Source organism: Trematomus bernacchii, unplaced genomic scaffold (assembly GCF_902827165.1).
Source record: "Trematomus bernacchii unplaced genomic scaffold, fTreBer1.1, whole genome shotgun sequence".
Classification (NCBI taxonomy): Eukaryota; Metazoa; Chordata; class Actinopteri; order Perciformes; family Nototheniidae; genus Trematomus; species Trematomus bernacchii.
The window spans coordinates 135,198-162,203 of NW_022987801.1; the positions used below are offsets into that span (position 1 = coordinate 135,198).

A 27,006-nucleotide genomic window follows, 5' to 3' on the forward strand; every position below is an offset into this window, starting at 1 on the left:
CAGGGCTTAACAGGTTAAAATGATAAACAATAGCAACTGTGGATGATGCATGATAATAAGGCTCTTATTAAAGACTGAATGAAAAATTGCTTACCAACACACAAACCATTTATAATTGCTAAATTAGGCTAGAATAGAAGAATGCTAAATGAAGAGCCGTATGGGAGCCGTAAGAGACAGCTCTTCTAAGGGATCTCTGAAAAAAGCCCATCACTACATTACATGTAAACTGTTACTCCATGCTGATAGCAAATGTTAGCTAAGTAGCTGTCGCAGAACTCTTTAATTTCTCATTGTCAAGAGTACAATTACCCCCAGGGCCGGCCCGTAGCACTGGCGTTATAGATGTTCGCCTAGGGCGCCAGATCTGGGGAGGCGCTGCGCTGGTAGCTCTGGGAGGGGAAAAAACATTTTTGACTTGGTGCTCATCCTAATTTTCGGCCTTGATGTAACAATATTCCGTATTAAGTAAATGTAACACCCTTTTCATCCCGGTTACACGTTTCATTTGCCCTGTACGATGGGCGCTGTAAGTGATGAAAATGGGGAATGTTGGCTTATCTGGCGCCCGCAGCTCACAGCCAAAATGCGAGTGAGCGAGCGAGGGAGATCGGGAGGGCGGTGCACCGGTACCAGCGCTGTTGTTATTAGAATAACCAGCTAAAATCTCACCTAGGGCTGTAAATTGTCTAGAGCCGGCCCTGATTACCCCTCATGGTGCAGATCATATTTTTCTGTTTTATGGAATTAACGATCAAGTAAAATAACTTCAGGAGTTTTTCCATTTTGCATAAAGACGCATTAGGTCAATCCTGCTAGTGTAAGTGTTGCAGTCATTTTATCTGTATGTATCCTTTGTTTATCTGTTGTTGATGTTTACATTTTAACTTCTTCATATTTGTCTAATATTATAGTTTACTTTTCATTCAGGAAGTATGACGCTGCGCTGTCAGGCCTAGCCTTCCCAAATATTTTTGTCACTGCATCCTGGTAAAATTAAAGTAATGTATAATGTTTGTGTCTTTGACATTAGCGCTGCTATGCAGCCACCTGTGCCCTGTACTACGAAACCAGTTCAACATACCCTGGATATGTTTGAGTTATCTTAACTCACCCTAACAAATTAGATCTCGCTAAGCGGTCCTACGACGCTGGTTATCAACTCGGTAAATCAACCCAGGGTTTCTCTTTCCGTCTGAGAGTGCGTTCACATAAAAGGGGCGGGGTTAGCAACATTTGACCAATCACAAACATGGAGAAGCGTACTGACAGCGCAGTGTCATACTTCATTAATGAAAAGTAAACTATAATATTTGACAAATATGAAGACGTTAAACTTTAAACATCCATGATTTAAACACTTAATCCAGGATAAAAGCCACATAGTTGCTGCAAGGTGAATACAGAACAGCTGCTAAAAATAAAAATAAACTACCGAGTGTTTGAATGCGTACATTAACAGTTTATGATATCACTGCCACGTCTAAGACATGAGTTTAATTACATTTGAGTGTTTCTTCAACTTCATGTGTTGCTTAAAATAATACTTCTGCATACAGTATATGTGACAATGTAAGTGAATTGCACGGCAAGATATGGCTCAAGAAGCTGACTCAGATAAGGAAATATATGATATAGCCTATGATATTATATGATCGATGATGTGATATGAATTATGTCCAGAGCCACTATTTCAAGGACGCTACGTCATCGAGTCCCGCCGAAGGACTGTTCCAATGTCCAGGCTCCTTGGAATTCTACCGAGTCCGGTGTCCTTCGTAGCGAGAAATTTCGAGGCTGCTCATGTGTATCCTCGGCAATCTTAAATGACCCACAATTCTTTGCACACGGACCAATTTCCAAAATCTTTGGCGGAAAATGGCTGAATCCAGATTTTCTTGTTGCCCCAGCTGGTTGACACCTCTTTTAGCAGAAACAAAGGCTACATTAATGTATTAACTCGATGTTAATCCATGCGTGTGGATGTGGAATTAACAGACGTGATGTTGTGCGATTGTGTTGCCAGGCAACACCTTGGGTTCATGTTAATTTACAAACTCTTCAACTACAACCCTAGTTATATTTAAAAACATTTTAGAAGGCCTCATGAAATACTTTAATGTAAATTAAAATTAAAATGTGAAGGAATGTGTGTATAACAAAATACATCCGTCATAAACAATACCGGAAACAGACGTAGGCAAGATCCTCACCTGGTGATTAGAGGGTTTAGCCGCAATGCATGTTGGGATATGGTGTTTGTGCGATGTGAAATCCGAAAACATTTTTTAAAAATAAAATAATACTTTATTCCGAGTGTGCTTGCTTTTCTCTTTGGAAGTCATCACATAACTGCATTGTAATACACGGTTCGGCTGCATTAAATATTACACATCTGCCGTAGTTCTTTATTTATAGAGCCCTGATGAGAAGACTTCTGGACAAACAGGAAGAACTGCAGCCGAAACTGAATATGTGGCGTGGATCATGCCGGAGGTTTCCCACCCCTGCCATAGACACACCACTCCTCCGCCTTCACTGGCTGCAATGGCTGCCTGAGCCAGGCTGTTGTTCCCTCGTGCTTCAAGGTAACCACCATCATACCTGTGCCAAAGAAGTCATCACGTTCCTGCTTCAATGACTTCCGCCCCGTAGCGCTGACTTCCACCATCATTAAGTGCTTTGAGAGGCTAGTCATGAAGCACATCAAATTTGCCCCCCCCCCCACCCCTCGCTGGACCCGTTTCAGTTTGCATATTGAGCGAAGCGGTCCACTGAGGATGCAATCTCCTCTGCTCTCCACCCAGGCTTCACCCACTTGGACACTAAAAACTCTTATGTTAGGATGCTGTTCATTGTTCATAGAATTTAGTTCAGCATTCAACACCATCATCCCCCAGCAGCTGGTTTGTAAACAAACCTGGGCCTCAGCCCCTTCTCTGTAACTGGCTGCTGGACTTCCTCACTGCCAGACCCCAATCTGTAAGGGTCGGCAACAACACATCAGGCACCATCACACTCAGTATGGGGGCCCCCCAAGGATGTGTGCTCAGCCCCCTGCTCTTCACCCTGCTGACCCACAACTGCACACACACCCACAGCTCCAACCACTTCATCAAGTTTGCGGATGACACAACCGTGGTGGGTCTCATCGTCGTTGTTGCAACAACGATGAGACCCACTACAGGAGGGAGGTGAACCAGCTGGCCACGTGGTGCATAGATAACAATCTCTTTCTCAATGTGGAGAAAACAAAGGAGATTGTTGACGACTTCAGGAGAACCCACACCCAACACCCCCACCCACTGACCATCGGTGCTGCTGCACAGCTGGTGAACACAGCTGAACACAGCTGAGAGGATCATCGGTGCCTCACTCCCATCACTCCTGGACATTTACAACACCTGCCTCACCCGCAGAGCACTCGGCATTGTGGGTTACCCCACCCATCCCTCCACCTGCCTCTTCATTTTTGTGATTTTATTTAGGTTGTAATATGTGCATATGTATAAATGTGTCTTTGATTGTATAGGTATATACATATTTGCATACATATTTTTATATATATTTGTTTTTGTATTGGGGGTTGTGGGAAACGGTATTTCGATCTCTCTGTCTGTACACACAAACTGGAAGATTGACAATAAAGTTGACTTTGAATTTATGACTTTGAAGGAGAACTGGTGGTTTAATGTCAACACTGAAAAAGGTTCAGAAGGATGAGGATGGAGGAGAGGGAGGCTGCTCTAGCAGAACACGGTTTGTCCACCAGAGAGCAGCAAAGAATATATTTTTAACTATAGAAAAATGTATATTAAGTTAAACTGTTTGAAAAAGACGGACAATTATGTATGTTTCTGCCACGTGTGTTATAGCTCATATTCAATAAACTTTTAAATATCAATTTGGGTTCCAATGTTTCCATTGACAAGTATAAAACTCAACACATGTGCATTAAAGTTTCCAATACACTTAATGGGGTTAAATTGAGACTCATGTTTAATTATCACGTGACATTTATTGTCAACACATTTCTGTTTAGAAAGTCATTATGAAATTGTTTGTAAGATGTTTATACATGCATTGCTATCATAGGCATATCTCGATGACAGCAGGCACATGTTTTCAACAGAAAATCTGGTTCAAGTGCGCCTTCTAGTGTTGAAAGATAACTAGACCAACAAAAACATCACATTTTATGACTAATCAGCACATTTCCTGCTTTCTTAGTGTGCTTACATTTTGGCAAGCACCTTCTTAGAAATCAAGAATTAAGTCTATCAGTGACCTCAAACACAGTCCTTGTTATGTAGTTTGATTTGTAAGAATGACAGCCATGGAGGAATCCCTTTACAATATAAACCCATACATTATATTATATATATGTTTTACTGTCAAATAATCACGTCTTAGGTAAATGTAAAACATTCATATTTAAAGCCAGTGGAAGAAAGCACCACATCCTGTTTTTTGCTTGGATCGTTTATTCAGCTTTAGACAATTAAACATCCAGTTAAAACTCAAAGAAGGTAAACATGACAAAATAAGGTTTTACATATTTTAACCATTACCAAAAAGTTAAATATTTTATGAAAAGCAAAATATTATATATTTAACACAACAACAATTCAAATGATGATTACATGTTTCACACTTTAAGAGGATAAATATAAACGCACTATATGAATAACTACTACAACAAAAACATATAAAGTAATTCAGATGTTCACAGAGACAAAAACACGTTACATTTAGTGTCGCCCATTTTTCTCAATTTCTAATCCTCAATTAGTAAAAATAAATTAATAATAATATTAATTAATAATAATAATTCTGTTAGTAATTTAGTTTCTCCCCTCTTCAGGTTGTGATTTCTATATTTGAACTAGAGCCATTCAATAAACCCAGAGAACAGATACAGATTAGAGAAGAGTGAGCTTGTAGCAGTAAATATACCAATGGGTTTACTTAACACAAATGAAATGAAACTTTTTATGGTCAGGCTTTTTGTACCACTTTCCATCTCCCTTCATGACTCCAGCCATGCCACACTGCTCATCCATTTGGTCTGGGGCCCAGTTGTTAAAGCAGACCAGACGATCAATGACCCAGAGCCACAGATCCAGAGTGCAGGTGTAGCGCATTCCCAGCCAGACGGGAGTGTCGGCCATCTTGGCTCTCTCTTGGACCCATCTCTGCTGGTGTCTGTCAGTGATGGAGACCAGGTCACGGTGCTTCTCTCTGCAGTAAGTCAGGGCCTCATCCCAAGTCTTACTCTCTTTGATCAGGATCACTTTGTCTGTAATTGACATTTTTTTAGTTGGGTAACCATTTATTGCAAAACAACTCTCAACTTCAATAATATAGCACCTTTCATATAAGGATCATTTCTTTAAAAAAGGGAAAAAAATAAAGTTGCTTAAGTTAAAGAGATACAAATACAATGAAAACCAATGACAAGGAAACATACGGCCAGAAATGATGTGGCACCTTCTGTAAAAGACAGGTTTAAAAGATCTGTCTTAAGGACAAAAACAAACAAATAGCTTAGTGATATTTAAAACTGCTCTTTCACGTTTTTAAATAATTTTAAGTAAAATAATATTTTTTCTATAAGAATAAACAAATTATCCAGATCTGTAATTGTGTGTGTATTATACATATTTTCTCCACAAAAGGATATTCAACATACATGTATAAATATTTAACAAAAAACATGAAACAAAAAAACATTCAATGACTTTTCCAAAACTCACCGTCATAGCAGTAGAAGGGTTTTGGATCCATGCAATTGTCGGAGCTCCATTTTCCATTTGGCTTAGTCATAGCACAAGTCTTTGAGGTTTCATCTTCCAATGAGTCCGGATCCCAGTGTCTGAAAGAGAAATTCTTCCCATCTGACCAACTCCAGATCTCTCTGAACAGGCCGATCCACAGACCCTGATTATTGAGTTTATTGACCCGTTCCTTGAATTCTGTTGAATTGATGTGTGTGATTCCACTGACCAGGTCAGTGTGATTTTCTCTGCAGTAGCTCTGAGCCTGAAGCCAATTCAGTTCAGGTTCATCAATTACAAAGTATTTCTCTTGCCCTGTTTCTGTGAGAATGAAAAGACACATTTTACAAGTTTCAAAAATATTTTTTTCTTACTTAAATCATGTTACAATAATACGAACACGATCTAAGTTTCAGCTTGACGAAAGTGTTTGGTATAATAATGTATATTGCATAAAAAAATAGGCCATGCTTTACCATCACAATGTATTTAAACAAGTAGAATTGTATCATCACAGTTACCAATAATGTTATGTTTAATGTGAAAATCAAAAATGTTTTTCAATTTAATTTAACTCTACACATGCGTACAACACATGAGATATCTGTCAACTATTGTTACACACTGTGATATAATTTATATAGCGTTAATAGTGACTTATACTCACCATTGTAGCAGATAAACTTATGGATTTCAGGACAATGGACATCGTGCCATTTTCTTAGGGCCCTTATCACCACACAGTTCTCTGGATTGTCACCTAGATTGTTCGGCTCATCTGGATTTCGACCCCATTCTGGTTTACATCCTGGACCACATTCTGTAGGATTGTACTTCTCCCCCGGCAGAGACCAGTGCCACTCTTTGATATCTCTTTCATTGATGCTCCTCAGTCCAATCCAGGCGCCTGTAGTCTGTGAAGAGTTAGTCAGTCTCTCCACGTCTCTCATGTCAGACACTGTGGCCAGGTCAGTGTAATGCTCTGTGCAATAACTCTGGGCTTCCTTCTAGCACTTTTCCTCTTGAATGAAGTGGTACTCATAGAGGTGACATGTGAAGAAGGAACACTGACCTAAAAACAGAGACAATTCTGCAGTGATGGAGCTGACAGTATGACAAGCATCTGATCATGAAATCAAAATCATGACTACTAGAATCACCCCCACCTCTTACATCATCCCCTTCATCTTAACCTGTTAAGCCCGAGAGACCCTGGTACCGGGGCACTGCCGCAACATCTTGCAGGAAAACAGTGTCTGAGGGCATGTTCATTTAATAAAACTATGAATGTTTTATATCCATGTAACGGGAAGAAACTCATCTAACTGATCATTTTTATTTTTATTTCAAAAGAAAACCCACAATGCTAACACTGAGCCTCTGAATTAGCAACGAGCGAAAAATGCTAACACCTTACTGCACCGAAAACCACTCACAAAACCTTATTATTTATCTCTTCTCTACATCCATGACATCGTTTCACATCGTGAGGTGACACAGAATCGATTGACACCCACAATATCACTGAATTATATGAAATGGCGACGTTATAAGCAAAAACGGACATCAAAACAGGTGACGCTAGGAAGCTAAAAATGCTAACATTTTTACCTTGGCTCTGTAGTCTCTCCAAAGTGGCCTTCAATGGCATTAAAACGATAAAAACGCTGCTGAAGTTAATCCATAGGTTAATCGAATGTGTCTGTGTCCCTTTGAAATGATTTCTGATAATCCATAAGCATTAAAACTGCTTTTCCGTTTCCAGATGTCAAAGCTAGAGATAGGTTCACTCTGATGCTAAATTACATGCGCGAAGCCCCCACCTTTTCTCTTCACAATGTGTGGGGGACTCCCCCTTCGATTCTATTGGCTCTAACGGTCAGAAAGAGGTGTCAACCATCAAAATCGAGCAAGGGGGGCCAGAGATATGGAAAATCCACCCAAATGACCCCAGAAGTGGTTTCTTTTTGCTAAATCTCTCTAAAAAGGTCAAATGTCACTTGTTTTGCATCAATCTTGATACAGGGTACTTATTATATGTTGTACTTTGGATTCCTAAAGCTTTGAGTATACCTTACCATCATCCAAGGGTAGTTTTCACTATAAGTAAAAAAGAATTTTTGGACGGACACTATAATTTACAGTTTTTTACTATGTAAAATCTGAATTTTCTTTAAAATAAAAAACATCTATATTGATTCTGACTTTTCTACATCCAACTCACAGGTTTATCATTACTTTGAGAAAAAAGATTATTAATTTAACCCTTTTAGAAGGGAAGATATGGTCATTTGTTCTGGGAATGTCATTTTCGAGCCTGAGACCTGAAAAACAGGCTCAGGGCTTATTAACGGAGCTCTGAGGACACTTATTTCACGTTTTATTGTTATGAAGAGTGAGCAGTTTCATGACTCCAGATCAGGGACGTGCACAGACATTTTGGGGGGCGGGTGCTCAAGTGAGAAAAAGGGCACTTCCCATAATCATTTATAAAAAAATATTTTAAAACAAAAAGTTGTACATCTCTGACTTACTGGCCAATTTATTTTAATACCCTCACACTCACGCAATTGTTTAATACTCAACAGAATTCTACAAAATAATCAGCTAACACAGAGACAATGGTCTTCTTTAGTATTCACTAAGCACAACAGCAGACAACAAACTAGTACAATTAATAGTTATTAAATGAGCAGCCAACAATCAAAATTAGGAAGTTACTGTTTAAGAACATTACAGGCAAAAATATCGTTTTTTCATGTACTACTATTTTGGTCTATTTTGCTTCCATGTTTTCTTTCACTCTAATGGAAATAAAACTTCCACGAAACACATATAAATGGTGTTCGTTTTACTACCATGTCTGAATTCATCTATAGATTTAAAGCTAATCTGCATTTAAACATAACATTTCAGGGGAAAATACTGACTTGACGTAAGTAACTATCTGGGGAAGTTGTGAGGTGATATCTTTTTTTGTTTTATCCTTTTCACCTGCAATGTCTTGGTAACTGCATGCAAATTAGTGCATTTTAATTAGGCCTAGTTAACGCCTAATTTGCATATCATTATTGCGATTGTGATGACGTTATTAGATACACATTTTACAGTATTCACTTTAAGTGTCTCCCCTTAAGTACAGTACATTAGCCTGTATGCCCATGATCAATTGCCTTAGCTAAACCTTGAGCTAACTTATCCATTAGCTAGTAGCCTTAGTTAACTATAATTGTTATTGTCTTTTAGCTAATTAGCTGTAAACTCGAGGCACTGGCAGTTTAGTAATCTGTTCATCACCACTGGCATAACATGGGACTGTAAAGTGGGAGATGCTGCTACCTGTCTGTCTGAAGTGACTGTAAAGTGGGAGGTGCTGCTACCTGTCTGTCTGAAGTGACTGTAAAGTGGGAGGTGCTGCTACCTGTCTGTCTGAAGTGACTGTAAAGTGGGAGGTGCTGCTACCTGTCTGTCTGAAGTGACTGTAAAGTGGGAGGTGCTGCTACCTGTCTGTCTGAAGGGACTGCCGATGACTGTCCGCACCGCTGTGCAGGAGACGGGGAGGGAGGGTAGAGAGAGCATCGGAGCTTCACAGTCTAATCTCCCAACCTGATGTTTTTATTTTGTATTCAATCAATATATTTTTGGAAAGGGATACTGTGCGCAAACAGCAGTAGATATATATGCATTTATTTAAAAAAAAGGGGGGGGGAAAAGGGCACTTTCTCTGGAGGAAGAAAAAGGGCAGGGGCTCAAGCCCACTTTGATGTCTATGTGTGCACGTGCCTGCTCCAGATGTGATATCAGTTACACATCTGATAAGATGATCCACTTACCCATCAGAATCAGCACGAACTGAATCCACTGCATCTTTGCTCTGTTAGATGAAACCAATATTGTTATTGATCATTGATCAATCTTATAAATGATGTCAGTTACATTTAAATTATTTTGAACACCTAATGTTTCAGTTAAATGAACACAAACACAGACTGCACCACTCGCTTCTGTGCAGTAGTTTAATGAAGATGTAAATCGAGAGAAAAGGCACATTTAAAGCAACCCCATCAGTAACATACGGAGCCCCTAAAGGACATGAACAAATAAATAAGAGAGAGAAAAAAGTCGGGATCACGGGTTAGTATCTCGTTATCCCGACTTATCTTTTCTCTCTCTCTCTTTGTTGTTGTCCCTTTAGGGGCTCCATAATGCACCGTAGGCACACACCGTAAAATGTATTTTTAGCAGATGAAAAGGTCTTATTTGAATGAAACATGCAAACACCAGTTAGAATCTAAACAATAACAGTATAGTGCCGTACAACAACACTGACTTTTCATGTTTTTTTATCAAGGCCATTATATTTTTCTGGTTCTATATTTTTTTGTTTATTTATTCACATGTAGCCTACTATCAGAAACATACACTATGTATTAGGTGTTGGTGAGACTTTATGGGTTCTTTAACCAGAACGGAGAAGTAAACTGAAATAAAAGCTTAATTAAATTGTGTATCGTTGCTTTTATAAGCCCGATTTAAAGATGTGTGATCATTTCTATATTATAGTTAAACTAACTATAATGAAAAATACATTGTGTTTATTTGAACTGAGAGTGAGATTGCTGTGTATACACATCGTCTCCAATAACACATTTAAGATTTACCACCATTTTTTGAAGCAGGAAAATAGTGGGTTTTTCAGCCCTGAGTAATGTCTACGGGACAGGCTGCATACATCGCCCACAAAGCTCTAAAAACCTAACATGAACCTGAAAGGTAAACAAAAATGTCCACTAGACTCAGACTACATTTTTTTTTTTTCATTATAAATGTCCAGCGTTCTTGGTAAAGTGCCAACTTTTTTGAAAAATTAGATCAAGTTTATGATTCAAAATGAAACATTGAGATTTTAAAGGTGGGGTAGGTAAGTTTGAGAAACCGGCTCGAGATACACTTTTTGTTATATTCCATGGAATGCTCTTAACATCCCGATAGCAATGAATATCTTAAGTGCTTTGACAAAAAATCCATGAAAAAATGTCATCTGTGGAAGCCGTAATACTGTAAAAAGTACGACCAATCATTTTAGCCGGCCCGGCTAAAATAACTGGATGGCCTACCTGCCTGTCAGCCTTCCATTGGGGCACAAATTTATCTCGTGCCCTCATTGGTCATGTGCGCGTTCGTGTGTGTTGGAGGAGGGGCTCTGTAAGGAAGTGGCAGATTTTTTCCGGCTGTGTATTTTGAAATTCTAGCGATCTCGAGCCGGTTTCTCAAATGTACCTACCCTACATTTAATGATACAAATGATTTAAGGGAATAAATCAACATAATAGGGTTTTAGATTTCATTACTTCTGATTGAGATGTGATTCATTAAATGTTCCTCCCCTTTGGAAAATATTCTGAAGGAGAATATTTTTCTCAAATATAAACAAAATATGAAAATGACTGAACAGAATCACACTTACTTCTCCTGAGTCATCCTGTCAGCTGCTTCTCTCTCCGTCTCTCTCGATGTGCTGGTGAAGACTCAGATATCCACGAGGTCGCTGCTCTCTTTGAGCCACCTTTGGACAAACATTTGAATATTGAAATTCAGATGTCAAAGAGGTCTATCATGGTGGATATAGGATCCATTGATGGAAAGAATATTAATTACACGATGTGACAGGGAAAACAGTTGTTGGATCAAATGGATAAGATAAAATAAATAAAACAACTTTGACTTGATAATTTGGTTCACAACATTAGACCTGTCCTCTAATCTCTACTAGAATAAGATAAGTATGCATGTTTGGGTGTTTTAACACTCCAGTGATGTACCTAATCTTGATATCCTTTTCATTACAGAGCTGGGAAAATGGTGTATTGATTAGATTCTGATCCGTGCACGTCCAATTTTGACTGACTTTAGTTCTAATGTTAATGTTAATTTGACTTCAACCCATAAGTAATTATTTAAATTACCTCTAAATTTCACATGATGATGGATTAGTGTTCCACAGGAATACACAGTTGCACTGCTCTCAAGCAGATAGCAGAAGGAATACAGGCAGATGAGCCTCCGCTTCACTGGGGGATCAACTACAGTGCTCACTGAATGGGCCACACAAAAGCAGAGCAAAAGGGGTTGAAATATGGCGCTCTGATGAAGAAGAGTTTGAGCCAATCAGCACCTCAGTGCTAATCTACAGTATCAGGATGCCTTTACACACCAGACACTCGGTGTCATAAAGGGAGGAGGAGAACGAGTCAGGAAGACTGACGGACATGTTCTCCCAGCTCTCGTACAAAGATGAACTTTGAATTGAATGACCAGATGTTTACAGATGTTCAATTAATGATTGTTTTTTATATTTCCAATAACCAGACATGTGTTAAATAGTGGTGATTAATATATTTTTGTCAGATCAGATTACACTTTCGCACTAAACAAAAGAAATGTTTTAAATAATAAAAGGTATTGAATAATAAGGTATTTCCACTATTATCACAGATAATGTTAATATCCTTAATCATCCAGCAATCAGGCTTAACAACACTACTCTTTAATGTATTACCCATGCACAGACAGACCTAAAACTATGTTTCAAGTATTGGATTAATTTCAATTGGCCCAAAACAAATATGTATAATAACTCATATAACAATTATGTAGCATATTTGATCCTCAAATTAGAGAAGTATAGTTTAAAGAAATTGATATTCTATATTCAACATTATATAAGCACAGAAGAACCCTTTCAAAGTACCATAAGTAGATGTTCAGGTAAGTATGGCTAGAATAATTAATTGAGTTAATTTGGTACAGATCAGTTGTAGCATTTACAAATGTATGAATTAAAGTTTTAAGAATTTTTGAGAAACCAGCTCGAGTGCGCTATAATTTGAAAATACAAAGCCGGAAAAAATCTGCCACTTCCTTACAGAGCCCCTCCTCCAACACACACGAACGCCCACATGACCAATGAGGGCACGAGATAAGTTTGTGCACAGATGGAAGGCTGACAGGCAGGTAGGCCATCCAGTCATTTTAGCCGGGCCGGCTCAGATGATTGGTCGTGCTTTTTACAGTACTACGGCTTCCACAGATGATATTTTTTTATGGATTTTTTGTCAAAGCACTTAAGATATTCATTGCTATCGGGATGTTAAGAGCATTCCATGGAATATAACACAAAGTGTATCTCGAGCCGGTTTCTCAAACTTACCTACCCCACCTTTAACTGGATCCCTTATGATCCTGATTTTATACCTTAGCTGGATCTCTTATGATCCTGAGTTTAAAATGCTTTTGACTAGTGATGGCCTTGAAGTAAATCTTTAAACTGCAAGCTGGTTTTGATTTTATAGTTTGATAAAGGAGATTAACTAATGAGTAAATGTTAAAACATATTAGTTTAAAATAAATGTTTTTGTTATTATGTATCTGTGATTTTATGTATTCATTATTATGCTTTTGACAAAAGACACCTGTAACCTTGGCTGCTGTGCTCTCAGTGCTTTGTCTCCCTGTTCCTGCCTGTTGGCGTCAGCTGATAGAGGTGTTATGATTCTATCTTGTTATGCACAATGTTGATTATTCTCTCTGAACTAGAGAAATACAGGTCTGGGGTAGAGTTCTTCAGAATTGACACGGCAACAGAAGTTTCCCCCACACATGCGATACATATATGAGAGGAACCAGTTACAATACGCAAGTGTGAATCAGTCAATTCCTGCCACACAACGGTATGGCAACCTAAACATTTATTATAAAGAGTTTCTGTAACTGTGTACACCCTTCGTGAAAGTTATAGAGCATTAAATGATAAGGAAATATACTAGAAATTAGAAATACTGAAGGAAAAAAGATACATTCACAATATAATGTTTACTATAACAAACTCTATCAAAATAAGAGACATAACAGAGGTTAAACTTACGCTGGTTTCTTCTCTCCTCGCTTCACTCTCTGCGTCATACTGGTTTAGACTTCTCCCAATAGATGTTTAATATGTCGCTAATTTACTGCCAGCATTTGAATATTACAACACAAAATATTATGATCTCTGTCGCGACTATTGATCCAAAGCAGAAGTCCATATCAGTTATGACAGGACATTTACATACAGTGATGTAATGGAAAAAACCCAGAGATGGGACACGGAAAGCTGGCTGTCCAACAAACATGGTTTAAAAAATGCTGAAAGCTACACTGATGAAAAGTTGGGAAATAATGGTTTTATCCTCAAAAGAAATACTTACTTACTTAATAAATACTTATGAGCCCTCAAAGCGTTTTACATAAACAGGTCAGCATTCACCCGTTGTCACCCATTCATACAGAGGCAGAAATTAACATTCATACATTCAAGCACCGTTTAGTCTTACGTCCCAGAGGGGTCTCTTGGGGGAGAACGGAGACGATAACATACAACAAGCAATAAATTGAGGCAGTCGGAATAGAAGTGGGTGCAGGTGGTTCTAGACTAATTTTACTGGCGGGGCGGTGATGGGGCCAATCATTTAATGAGAGGCACATGTAATGCAGGAAGAAGGAGATTTAAAATGTTTTTGTTTAAAGTCATAGCGCATAATAAAGCATAAAATACCATTATTGGTGTTTGATTAAGTAACAGAGTTTGTGTCAATGACTTTGTTATCATTTTATTTGGTTGTTTTAGTTACTTTGGCCCAAGATACAGAAGAATAAAATAAGTTTGGGATAATAAATACATTATTTATGCAGCCAAACTTAGGTTTTATTTAATTTATTGATACTTGTTATTGTTTTAGTCACAACATTCGTTTCAGTAACTCACTTATTAAATTATATTACTGAAAAAAAGCACAGTAACTTAGTATTTTACATTAATTGCATTATCATAGATTTATTATTTTGGAGTCGGGCCACAGGGGGGTCCAAGCTCCGTGTCACAGCCCCCTGTTTGCCCCCCCTAAGTGCCCCTGCCTACACACAAGACATGTTTAAACCAAACACTCCTTCACGTGCGCTTCACTCTGCATCGACCAATCGGCTCGCTCCTTCCCCAGTGTGAGTGGGACCCAGGTACCCGTCTGCAGAAACGAGCCTGTTTGCTATCCTCACTCCTAATTGGTGCAACGAGCTCCCTGCTGATATCAGGACAAGGGTTTTCAGCACTTACAGTACTTTCATACTTATCGGCCTTTTGTTTATGTATAGATACAAAAATTGAAACTGACCATGTGAAGGTTTAAGAAAATTCAATAAAACTTGTGCACATTTTTTATATTCTACTAGAAACCCTTTCTCTTGTAGCTATATTAATTGTTAATTAAATGTTTGTTATCACTCTCCTTATTGTAGAACTCGGGCAGTAATAACTCATCGTTTCAGATAAAGTGTTCTGAAACAATTAGAAATATAGACATTATAATGGATATATAAATATAATTCATATTATTAGTGGATATTTTTGCCGGACAAGTTTCTCTCATTTGTTAGAAAGTCAACAGGGCAGTGTGTGTTTGCTGTTACATCATGTATAGGATATTCTTAGCAACAATGGATCATATATCCACCATGATAGACCTCTTTGACATCTGAATTTTAATATTCAAATGTTTGTCCAAAGGTGGCTCAAAGAGAGCAGCGACCTCGTGGATATCTGAGTCTTCACCAGCACATCGAGAGAGACAGAGAGAGAAGCAGCTGACAGGACGACTCAGGAGAAGTAAGTGTGATTCTGTTCAGTCATTTTCATATTTTCTTTATTTTTGAGAAAGATATTCTCCTTCAGAATATTTTCCAAAGGGGAGGAACATTTAATGAATCACATCTCAATCAGAAGTAATGAAATCTAAAACCCTTTTATGTTCATTTATTCCCATAAATCATTTGTTTCTCTTGAAATCAATTGGAATATTTTATGTATTTGTATTAAAATCTCAATGTTTCATTTTGAATCATAAAATGTAACTAAAGTTCACTTTGAAACTTTTTTTGGCACTTTACCAAGAACGCTGGACATTTATAATGAAAAGAAAACATTTAGTCTGAGTCTAGTGGACATTTTGTTTACCTTTCAGGTTCATGTTAGGTTTTTAGAGCTTTGTGGGCGATGTATGCAGCCTGTCCCGTAGACATTACTCAGGGCTGAAAACCCCACTATTTTCCTGCTTTAAAAAACGGTGGTAAATCTTAAATGTTTTATTGGAGATGATGTGTATACACAGCAATCTCACTCTCAGTTCAAATAAACACAATGTAGTTTTCATGAGGGTAAGTTCACCCCTAATAAAAATAATTAACACACATCTTTTAATCGGGCTTATAAAAGCAACAATACACAATTTAATGAAGCTAGAATTTCAGTTGATGTCTCTGATAGTAGGAGTACATTGTAATGTGAATAAATAATCTACAACATAAATCACCAGCAACATATTAATACTTATAGCCTCGACAAAAAAACAAACATAAAAAGTCAGTGTTGTTGTGTGGCATTATAAAGTTATTGTTTAGTTTGCAACTGGTGTTTCATTGAAATGAGACATTTTCATGTGCTAAAAATAAATGTTATGGTCAAGTCAAAGTCAAAGTCAACTTTATTGTCAATCTCAAAATATGTTTGTACACACGATCGAAATACTGTTTCCCACAGTCCCGAGGTATAAAATAACACATTCAAATACAAGAACACTCAATAATTACAAAAAAAACACAAAATAACCGTTTACTTAAGTAAGCAGGATATATATATATATATATATATATATATTAAAAAAAAGTGATGTACATAGTGCAAATGAGAGTACAACATATTTCCATAGCAGCGTAAAAGTGACTGGTGCTTGATTGTTTGTGTGTGTGTGTGTGTGTGTGGGGGGGGGGGGGGGGGGGGGGGGGGGTGTTAAAGTCCCGGTCCAGTGGGGGCAGGGTGGAGAGGTGAGATAGAGGGGAGAGAAGGGAGAGAGAGGAGAGGTGGGAGGGGGGGGGGAGAGAGTTCAGCCTCCTGACAGCCTGGTGGTGTGTGCCTGTTACTGCTGGTGCTGCTCAGAATTTGCATTTCCTTAACATGAACTTCCTCATTAAACTGCTGCACTGAAGGGAGTGGTGCAGTCTGTGTTTCTGGTCATTTGACTGACCCATTAGGTTTTTTAAATAATTTAAATGTAACTGACATCATTTATAAGATTTGTAAATGATCACTGTACACTAACAATATTGGTTTCATCTAACAGAGCAAAGATGCAGTGGAGTCTGTTTGTGCTCATTCTGATGGGTAAGTGGATTCTAAATTAAATCACATCTGGAGTCATGAAACAGCTCACTCTTCATAACAATAAAAAGTGGAATAAGTGTCCTCAGACCCCCGTTAAGATGAAGGGGATGATGTAAGTGGTGGGGGTGATTCTAGTACTCATGAGTTTGATTTAATGATCAGATGCTTGTCATACTGTCAGCTCCATCACTGCAGAATTGTCTCTGTTTTTAGGTCAGTGTTCCTTCTTCACATGTCACCTCTATGAGTACCACTTCATTCCTGAGGGAAAGACCTGGGAGGAAGCCCAGAGTTATTGCAGAGAGAATTACATTGACCTGGCCACAGTGTCTGACATGAGAGACGTGGAGAGATTGACTAACTCTTCACAGACTACAGACGCCTGGATTGGACTGCACAGCATATCAAGAATGTCGTGGCACTGGTCTCTGCCGGGGGTGGAGTTCGAAGAATCTGAGACAGAATGGGAGACAGGTCAGCCGGATAATAAGGCTAACTGTGTGGTGATAAGACGTCAACAATGGCACGATTGGCCTTGTAATGAACATCGTGGGTTCATCTGCTACAATGGTGAGAATACTTATCTAATTTTGATATTGTGTGTTAACCTCATGTCATACTGTGTAACAATTTTGAAAATATAATCACATGTATTTTTCTGAATACATTGTTAAGACAACAATATATTTAAAATAAATGTTTGCTTTTCAGTTTTATATAACATTAATGGTAAATGTCATGATTCAATTCTACACATTTTAAATACATTGTGTGTATACGACAGTGGTCAGGTACAGGCCTACTTGTAATGATGCAATGTAACATTATTAAACGTAACACTTTAATAGACTTTAAACTCAAATTGTGTTAATTCTTTCAAATTTTTCCACAATCTTTTTTGTAGGAAAACACATTTATTTAGACTAATTAACTTGTAATTAATTGTGTCTCTTTTTTCACACAGAACCAAATCAAACATACCACTGTAAATATGAGACCAAGAACTGGCTTGAGGCTCAGAGCTACTGCAGAGAACATCACACTGACCTGGTCAGTGGATTCAAACAGATGAATTCAACAGAATTCAAGGAAACAATCAAAACAGTGTCAAATCCAAATAACGACTTTTGGATCGGCCTGTTCAGAGACACCTGGAGTTGGTCAGATGGGAAGAATTTCTCTTTCAGACACTGGGAGGACTCATTTGAAGATGTAGCCTCAAAGTGTGCTATGACTACGCCAAATGGAAAATGGAGCTCCAACACCTGCACAAATAAAAAACCCTTCTACTGCTATGCCTATGGCGGTGAGTTTTGGAAAAGTAATTAAAAGTATATTAATATTTTGTGTTTAGTTATATATTCATAAAGGTATGTTGAATTTACTTCAGTGGTGAACATATGTATTATATACACAGAATTGCAGATTTGGATTATGTGTTTATTCCTACTATGTATAAAAGATGATTTAATTACAATTATAAAACCAGGACAGACCTGAAAGTTTGATTATCATTTAGTCTGTTTTTTAATTTCTCCTAACATCTTTTTATCCTGGCTTTTACATCAGGTACCAGATCCTTGACTTTTATTTATTTCTGATCTAAATTATGATTGAATGAAAGGTGCTATGTTTATATAGTTGAGAGTTCTTTTATTATGATAACTTGCAATAAGTGGTAACTTTCACTCAAAACTATTATCCATTTCAATTACAGACAAAGTGATCCTGATCAAAGTGAAGAAGACTTGGGATGAGGCCCTGACTTACTGCAGAGAGAACCATCGTGACCTGGTCTCCATCACTGACAGACACCAGCAGAGATGGGTCGAAAAGAGAGCCAAGATGGCCGACACTGAGTTCGTCTGGCTGGGAATGCGCTACACCTGCACTCTGGATCTGTCTTTCAGGGTCAGTGATCGTTCGGTCTGCAATCCTAACTTGACCCCCAAAAAAAAGACTGTTCGTTGTGACAGTGCTGTGGCGATGAAGAGAGATGGAAAGTGGTACAAAAAGGCTGACAGTGAAAAGTTTCATTTCATCTGCGCTAAGTAAACCCATTGGTCTATTTACTGCAACAAGCTCACTCTTCTCTAATCTGTATCTGCTCTCTGGGTTTATTGAATGGCTCTAGTTCAAATATAGAAATCACAGCCTGAAGAGGGGAGAAACTAAATTACTAACAGATTACTAACTGAAATTGAGAAAAAGGGGCGACACTAAAGTCAACATATTTGCCTCTGTGAACATCTGAATGACTTTATGATATGGATTTGTTGTAGTAGTTATTGATATAATGCATGTATATTTATCCTCTTAAAGTGTGAAACCTGTAATCTTCATTTGAATTGTTGTTGTGTCCTATTATATGTTTATGAGGAAAAATATATAAAAAGACAAATCTATTGTGTTTTGCTTTTCCTAAAATGTTTTACGTTATGGTTGAAATGTGGTGATGGTTATAGTAGGTATATATGTGTGTGTCATATTTACCTTTTGTGGAGTTTTAACTGGATGTTTAATTGTCTAAAGCTGAATAAACGATCTGACCCAAAAACAGGAAGTAGTTTTTTCCTTCACTGGCTTTAAATAGTCATGTTTTACATTTACATAAGAGGTTCTTATTTGAAAGTAAAACACATATATAATCTATGGGTTTATAATTGTATAAACTTGTAAATTGATGGAGATATTTTTGTCGGTCTAGTTATCTTTTAACACTAGAGGGCGCTCTTTAACCAGATTTTCTGTTGAAAATATGAGCCTGCTGTCAGTGAGATATGCCTATGATAGCAATGCATGAATAAACATCTTAAAAACAATTTCATTATGACTTTCAAAATAGAAATTTGGTGAAAATAAATGTCACGTAATTTTAAAACATGAGTCTCAATTGAACCCTAAATATTTTTGGAAACTTTACTGCACACGTGTTCAGTTTTACACTATATTGAAATGTAAAAGTTAATATTAGCTATATTGGCCATTCTACCGAATTGGACCAAAGTCAGGTTGGAAATGTTTTGAAATGTATGTTTTTTTCCCAAAACTTTGTCCATATATATTTTGTACCATATCTAAATTACATATATCTAGTAAAAGAACCGTAGGTTACAAGCCAATTTTCAGATTTTGGAACAGATTTATATCAAAAGTATGGGATATAGCTACTTGCCATTCAGCCATGAGGGACAGGGATGCAGTGTCACTGCCTTGTCAAAAATGCAGGGGTGTGGCTAAAAACCAGGCTCAGCCATTGGACTAAAACCCTTTGTGTTTCGGTAGTGACATGAAAACTGGGGACATGATTTTTTGAGTATAGTTTTTTTTATTCAAAAATGATACCCACAATAAATCTAAATATTCCAACTTCTGTTTGAATGTAATCATAAAGATCTTCTAAATACACCATTGAACAACATTTAAAAAAAATGTTTTAAGTGTTATTTATAGAAATTGAAATGTAGATGTCAAGGGTTGGGGACAGCTACTTCCCAATAGAAAGTACCCTATAAATGATGTTTTTGTATATATTAAGCTTATCACTATATAATGTAATGCCTTGTGTTTAAATAGACCATAACATATTCTTAGTAAACATCTATGTCTGAATACTTAATTGTTTTGTTAAATAGTTTTTCTTGTTGTGGGACCGCATTTTGTACTAATTCGGTAGAAAGTCCCATATAACACGTGGCAGAAACATACATAATCGTCTGCTTTTTTCAAACAGTTTAGCAGAATATGAATTTTTCTATAGTTAAACATATGTTCTTTGCTGCTCTCTGGTGGACAAACCGTGTTCTGCTAGAGCAGCCTCCCTCTCCTCCATCCTCATCCTTCTGAAGCTTTTTCAGCGTTGACATTAAACCACCAGTTCTCCTTCACACCCTCCAAGAACTGTGAGTTACTGACTGAGCCATGAACTGAAAGCATGACATCTGCTTTAAACACTTGGAAGTCTCCCTGTCACACCAGCACCAACCCTTGGGTCAGTCAGATGTCTCGTTACCATGAGTGGGTTTATTTATTTTTTAAGCTATTCATACTGCTATGATGCCTGTATGCAGGCGAGCTGTTAAAAGCCCCTACTATTGTTAAAATAGGCCTAATGTCAGGGGCCTCTTAATGTCTAGTTCTACATGTATTCACATTCTATAGACAATGTTTCCACCTAGTAAAACTAAAGGCTGCACGAAACTCAGGCTACAATACAACCATTAACTAATGAGTAAATGTTCAAACATATTAGTTTAAAATAAATGTTTTTGTTATTATGTATCTGTGATTTTATGTGTTCATTATTATGCTTTTGACAAAAGATGCTCCAAACACTGACGAGAGATGATTGTTCTATTATGATTGGCTGTCTCGATCATTGTGATTGAATGTTTCAGTCGTATTATGTTGTTCTTAATGTGATTGTTATTGATGTAATTGATGTTGTGTAAGTCCACACTCAAATCTGAAGATTCCCATTGATTTATGTATTGAACAAAATATTATTAGACTAAGGTTTTTAGGTTATCAAAATTGATAAAAAGAGAGGCACTGTTGGGGAAATATGTTCCAATGTATCAGTTCATGCTGTCCTGACTGAGCACACGCACCTGTAGCCTTGGCTGCTGTGCTCTCAGTGCTTTGTCTCCCTGTTCCTGCCTGTTGGCGTCAGCTGATAGAGGTGTTATGATTCTGTCTTGTTATGCACAATGTTGATTATTCTCTCTGAACTAGATAAATACAGGTCTGGGGTAGAGTTCTTCAGAATTGACCCGGCAACAGAAGTTTCCCCCACACATGCGATACATATATGAGAGGAACCTTACAATACGCAAGTGTGAATCAGTCAATTCCTGCCACACAACGGTATGGCAACCTAAACATGTATTATAAAGAGTTTATGTAACTGTGTACACCCTTCGTGAAAGTTATAGAGAATTAAATTATAAGAAAGTATACTAGAAATTTGAAATACTGAAGGAAAAAAGATACATTCACAATACAATGTTTACTACAATAAACTCTATCAAAATAAGAGACATAACAGAGGTTAAACTTACCCTGTTTCTTCTCTCCTCGCTTCACTCTCTGCGTCATACTGGTTTAGACTTCTCCCAATAGATGTTTAATATGTCGCTAATTTACTGCCAGCATTTGAATATTACAACACAACATATTATGATCTCTGTCGCGACCATTGATCCAAAGCAGAAGTCCATATCAGTTATGACAGGACATTTACATACAGTGATGTAATGGAAAAAACCCAGAGATGGGACCCGGAAAGCTGGCTGTCCAACAAACATGGTTTAAAAAATGCTGAAAGCTACACTGATGAAAAGTTTGGAAATAATGGTTTTATCCTCAAAAGAAATACTTACTTACTTAATAAATACTTATGAGCCCTCAAAGCGTTTTACATAAACAGGTCAGCATTCACCCGTTGTCACCCATTCATACAGAGGCAGAAATTAACATTCATACATTCAAGCACCGTTTAGTCTTACGTCCCAGAGGGGTCTCTTGGGGGAGAACGGAGACGATAACATACCACACCAATACATTGAGGCAGTCGGAATAGAAGTGGGTGCAGGTGGTTCTAGACTAATTTTACTGGCGGGGCCGTGATGGGGCCAATCATTTAATGAGAGGCACATGTAATGCAGGAAGAAGGAGATTTAAAATGTTTTTGTTTAAAGTCAGAGCGCATAATAAAGCATAAAATACCATTATTGGTGTTTGATTAAGTAACAGAGTTTGTGTCAATGACTTTGTTATCATTTTATTTGATTGTTTTAGTTACTTTGGCCCAAGATACAGAAGAATAAAATAAGTTTGCGGTAATAAATACATTATTTATGAAAAACTGTGTTTTTATTGTATTTCTTAATATGTGTTGGGATTTGTCTAAGTTACAACATTTGTTCCAGTAACTCACTTATTAAATTACATTACTGAAAAAAAGCACAGTAACTTAGTATTTTACATTAATTGCATTATCATAGATTTATTATTTTGGAGTCGGGCCACAGGGGGGTCCAAGCTCCGCGTCACAGCCCCCTGTTTGCCCTAGAAGTGCCAATGGCTACACACAAGACATGTTTAAACCAAACACTCCTTCACGTGCGCTTCACTCTGCATCGACCAATCGGCTTGCTCCTTCCACAGTGTGAGTGGGACCCAGGTACCCGTCTACAGAAACGAGCCTGTTTGCTATCCTCACTCCTAATTGGTGCAACGAGCTCCCTGCTGATATCAGGACAAGGGTTTTCAGCACTTACAGTACTTTCATACTTATCGGCCTTTTGTTTATGTATAGATACAAAAATGTAAACTGACCATGTGAAGGTTTAAGAAAATGTAGTAAAACTTGTGCACATTTTTTATATTTGACTAGAAACCCTTTCTCTTGTAGCTATATCAATTGTTAATTAAATGTTTGTTATCACTATCCTTCTTGTAGAACTCGGGCAGTAATAACTCATCGTTTCAGATAAAGTCCTCTGAAACAATTAGAAATATAGACATTATAATGGATATATAAATATAATTAATATTATTAGTGGATATTTTTGCCGGACAAGTTTCTCTCATTTGTTAGAAAGTCAACAGGGCAGTGTGTGTTTGCTGTTACATCATGTATAGGATATTCTTAGCAACAATGGATCATATATCCACCATGATAGACCTCTTTGACATCTGAATTTTAATATTCAAATGTTTGTCCAAAGGTGGCTCAAAGAGAGCAGCGACCTCGTGGATATCTGAGTCTTCACCAGCACATCGAGAGAGACGGAGAGAGAAGCAGCTGACAGGACGACTCAGGAGAAGTAAGTGTGATTCTGTTCAGTCATTTTCATATTTTGTTTATTTTTGAGAAAGATATTCTCCTTCAGAATATTTTCCAAAGGGGAGGAACATTTAATGAATCACATCTCAATCAGAAGCAATGAAATCTAAAACCCTTTTATGTTCATTTATTCCCTTAAATCATTTGTTTCTCTTGAAATCACTTGGAATATTTTATGTATTTGTATTAAAATCTCAATGTTTCATTTTGAATCATAAAATGTAACTAATGTTCACTTTGAAACTTTTTTTGGCACTTTACCAAGAACGCTGGACATTTATAATGAAAAAAAAACATTTAGTTTATGTCTCTGATAGTAGGAGTACATTGTAATGTGAATAAATAATCGACAACATATATCACCAGCAACATATTAATACTTATAGCCTCGACAAAAAAACTAAAAGTCAGTGTTGTTGTGTGGCACTATACAGTTATTGTTTCATTGAAATGAGACATTTCCATGTGCTAAAAATACATTTTACGGTGTGTGCCTGTTACTGCTGGTGACTGCTTCCTCATTAAACTGCTGCACTGAAGGGAGTGGTGCAGTCTGTGTTTCTGGTCATTTGACTGACCCATTAGGTTTTTTAAATAATTTAAATGTAACTGACATCATTTATAAGATTTGTAAATGATCACTGTACACTAACAATGTTGGTTTCATCTAACAGAGCAAAGATGCAGTGGAGTCTGTTTGTGCTCATTCTGATGGGTAAGTGGATTTTAAATTAAATCACATCTGGAGTCATGAAACTGCTCACTCTTCATAACAATAAAAAGTTGAATAAGTGTCCTCAGACCCCCGTTAAGATGAAGGGGATGGTGTAAGTGGTGGGGGTGATTTTAGTACTCATGATTTTGATTTAATGATCAGGTGCTTGTCATACTGTCAGCTCCATCACTGCAGAATTGTCTCTGTTTTTAGGTCAGTGTTCCTTCTTCACATGTCACCTCTATGAGTACCACTTCATTCCTGAGAGAAAGACCTGGGATGAAGCCCAGAGTTATTGCAGAGAGCATTACACTGACCTGGCCACAGTGTCTGACATGAGAGACGTGGAGAGACTGACTAACCCTCCACAGACTACAGACGCCTGGATTGGACTGCACAACATACCAGGAATGTCGTGGCACTGGTCTCTGCCGGGGGTGGAGTTCAAAGAATCTGAGACAGAATGGGAGACAGGTCAGCCGGATAATAAGGCTAACTGTGTGGGGATAAGAGGTCAACAATGGTGTGATATCCCTTGTAATGAACATCGTGGGTTCATCTGCTACAATGGTGAGAATACATATCTAATTTTGATATTGTGTATTAACCTCATGTCATACTGTGTAACAATTTTGAAAATATAATCACACGTATTTTTCTGAATACATTGTTAAGACAACAATATATTTAAAATAAATGTTTGCTTTTCAGTTTTATATAAGATTAATGGTAAATGTCATGATACAATTCTACACATTTTAAATACTTGTGTGTATACGACAGTGGTCAGGTACAGGCCTACTTGTAATGATGCAATGTAACATTATTAAACGTAACACTTTAATAGACTTTAAACTCAAATTGTGTTAATTCTTTCACATTTTTCCACACATTTTTTTGTAGGAAAACACATTTATTGAGACTAATTAACTTGTAAAAATGTGTAATTAGTTGTGTCTCTTTTTTCACACAGAACCAAATCAAACATACCACTCTATAGTTGAGACCAAGAACTGGCTTCAGGCTCAGAGCTACTGCAGAGAACATCACACTGACCTGGTCAGTGGATTCAAACAGATGAATTCAACAGAATTCAAGGAAACAATCAAAACATTGTCAAATCCAGATAACGAGTTTTGGATCGGCCTGTTCAGAGACACCTGGAGTTGGTCAGATGGGAAGAATTTCTCTTTCAGACACTGGGATTCGGACTCATTTGAAGATGATGCCTCAAAGAAATGTGCTATGACTAAGCCAAATGGAAAATGGAGCTCCGACACCTGCACAAATAAAAAACCCTTCTACTGCTATGAGGGTGAGTTTTGAAAAAATCTTTAAAAGTATTTTAGTTTTTAGTTATATGTTTGTACACACATGTTAAATATCCTTTAGTGGAGACTGACAATTATAAAACCATGAAAGAGCAGAAAGTAATGAATATCATTTAGTCGTGTTTTTGACCTCACATTTCTTTATCCTGGCTTTTACAAAAGGTGCCACGTGATTTGTTGTCTTAGTTTTCTTTAACAACGGTTTTCATACTATTTCTATATATTGTACTTTTAGAGATTTCTATTTATTATAACAACAAATGATGATTGCATGGTGCTATGTTATTGAAATTCAAAGTTGTTTTTCAATAAATAGTTAATCTATATTTTTTTAATTATCCATTTCAGTGCCAGACAAAGTGATCCTGATCAAAGAGAAGAAGACTTGGGATGAGGCCCTGACTTACTGCAGAGAGAACCACCGTGACCTGGTCTCCATCACTGACAGTCACCAGCAGAGATGGGTCCAAGAGAGAGCCAAGATGGCCGACACTGAGTTCGTCTGGCTGGGAATGCGCTACACCTGCACTCTGGATCTGTGGCTATGGGTCATTGATCGTCTGGTCTGCTTTGACAACTGGGCCACAGACCAAATGGATGAGCAGTGTGGCATGGCTGGAGTCATGGAGAGAGATGGAAAGTGGTACAAAAAGCCTGACCATAAAAAGTTTAATTTCATCTGCGCTAAGTAAACCCATTGGTATATTTACTGCTACAAGCTCACTCTTCTCTAATCTGTATCTGCTCTCTGGGTTTATTGAATGGCTCTAGTTCAAATATAGAAATCACAGCCTGAAGAGGGGAGAAACTAAATTACTAACTGAAGTACTTTATGATATGGTTTTGTCTTAAAGTGTGAAACCTGTAATCTTCATTTGAATTGTTGTTGTGTCCTATTATATGTTTATGAGGAAACGTATATAAAAAGACACATCTATTATGTTTTGCTTTCCATAAAATATTTTACGTTATGGTTGAAATGTGGTGATGGTTATAATATGTGTATCACTATTTTTGTCATATTTACCTTTTGTGGAGTTTTAACTGGATGTTTAATTGTCTAAAGCTGAATAAACGATCTGACC

The 27,006-nt window shown here is 37.5% G+C and overlaps 3 protein-coding genes across 4 annotated transcripts; 2 read left to right on the forward strand and 1 right to left on the reverse strand.

Moving 5' to 3' along the window:
* Window positions 1-4,679: 4,679 nt before the first annotated feature.
* On the reverse strand, window positions 4,680-22,118 carry LOC117498150 (macrophage mannose receptor 1-like). Its single transcript, XM_034150248.1, has 6 exons — window positions 22,086-22,118; window positions 11,245-11,343; window positions 9,611-9,651; window positions 6,445-6,849; window positions 5,757-6,098; window positions 4,680-5,299 (listed from the first exon to the last, which is right to left on the reverse strand). The coding sequence occupies exons 4-6, from the start codon at window positions 6,725-6,727 to the stop codon at window positions 4,965-4,967; spliced, it is 960 nt and encodes a 319-aa protein (XP_034006139.1). The 5' UTR covers window positions 6,728-6,849; window positions 9,611-9,651; window positions 11,245-11,343; window positions 22,086-22,118; the 3' UTR covers window positions 4,680-4,964.
* On the forward strand, window positions 15,377-19,569 carry LOC117498148 (C-type mannose receptor 2-like). Its single transcript, XM_034150246.1, has 5 exons — window positions 15,377-15,474; window positions 16,985-17,025; window positions 17,239-17,595; window positions 17,990-18,331; window positions 18,743-19,569. The coding sequence occupies exons 2-5, from the start codon at window positions 16,992-16,994 to the stop codon at window positions 19,078-19,080; spliced, it is 1,071 nt and encodes a 356-aa protein (XP_034006137.1). The 5' UTR covers window positions 15,377-15,474; window positions 16,985-16,991; the 3' UTR covers window positions 19,081-19,569.
* On the forward strand, window positions 16,747-27,006 carry LOC117498145 (secretory phospholipase A2 receptor-like). Of its 2 annotated transcripts, none has more exons than XM_034150240.1 (5): window positions 16,747-16,856; window positions 24,422-24,590; window positions 24,804-25,160; window positions 25,564-25,905; window positions 26,270-27,006. In XM_034150240.1, exons 2-5 carry the CDS (start codon window positions 24,530-24,532, stop codon window positions 26,611-26,613), a joined length of 1,104 nt encoding a protein of 367 aa, XP_034006131.1. In that variant the 5' UTR covers window positions 16,747-16,856; window positions 24,422-24,529; the 3' UTR covers window positions 26,614-27,006. The 2 variants fall into 2 exon arrangements, with proteins under 2 accessions (XP_034006131.1, XP_034006132.1); XM_034150241.1 differs by having other exon boundaries at window positions 24,804-25,064.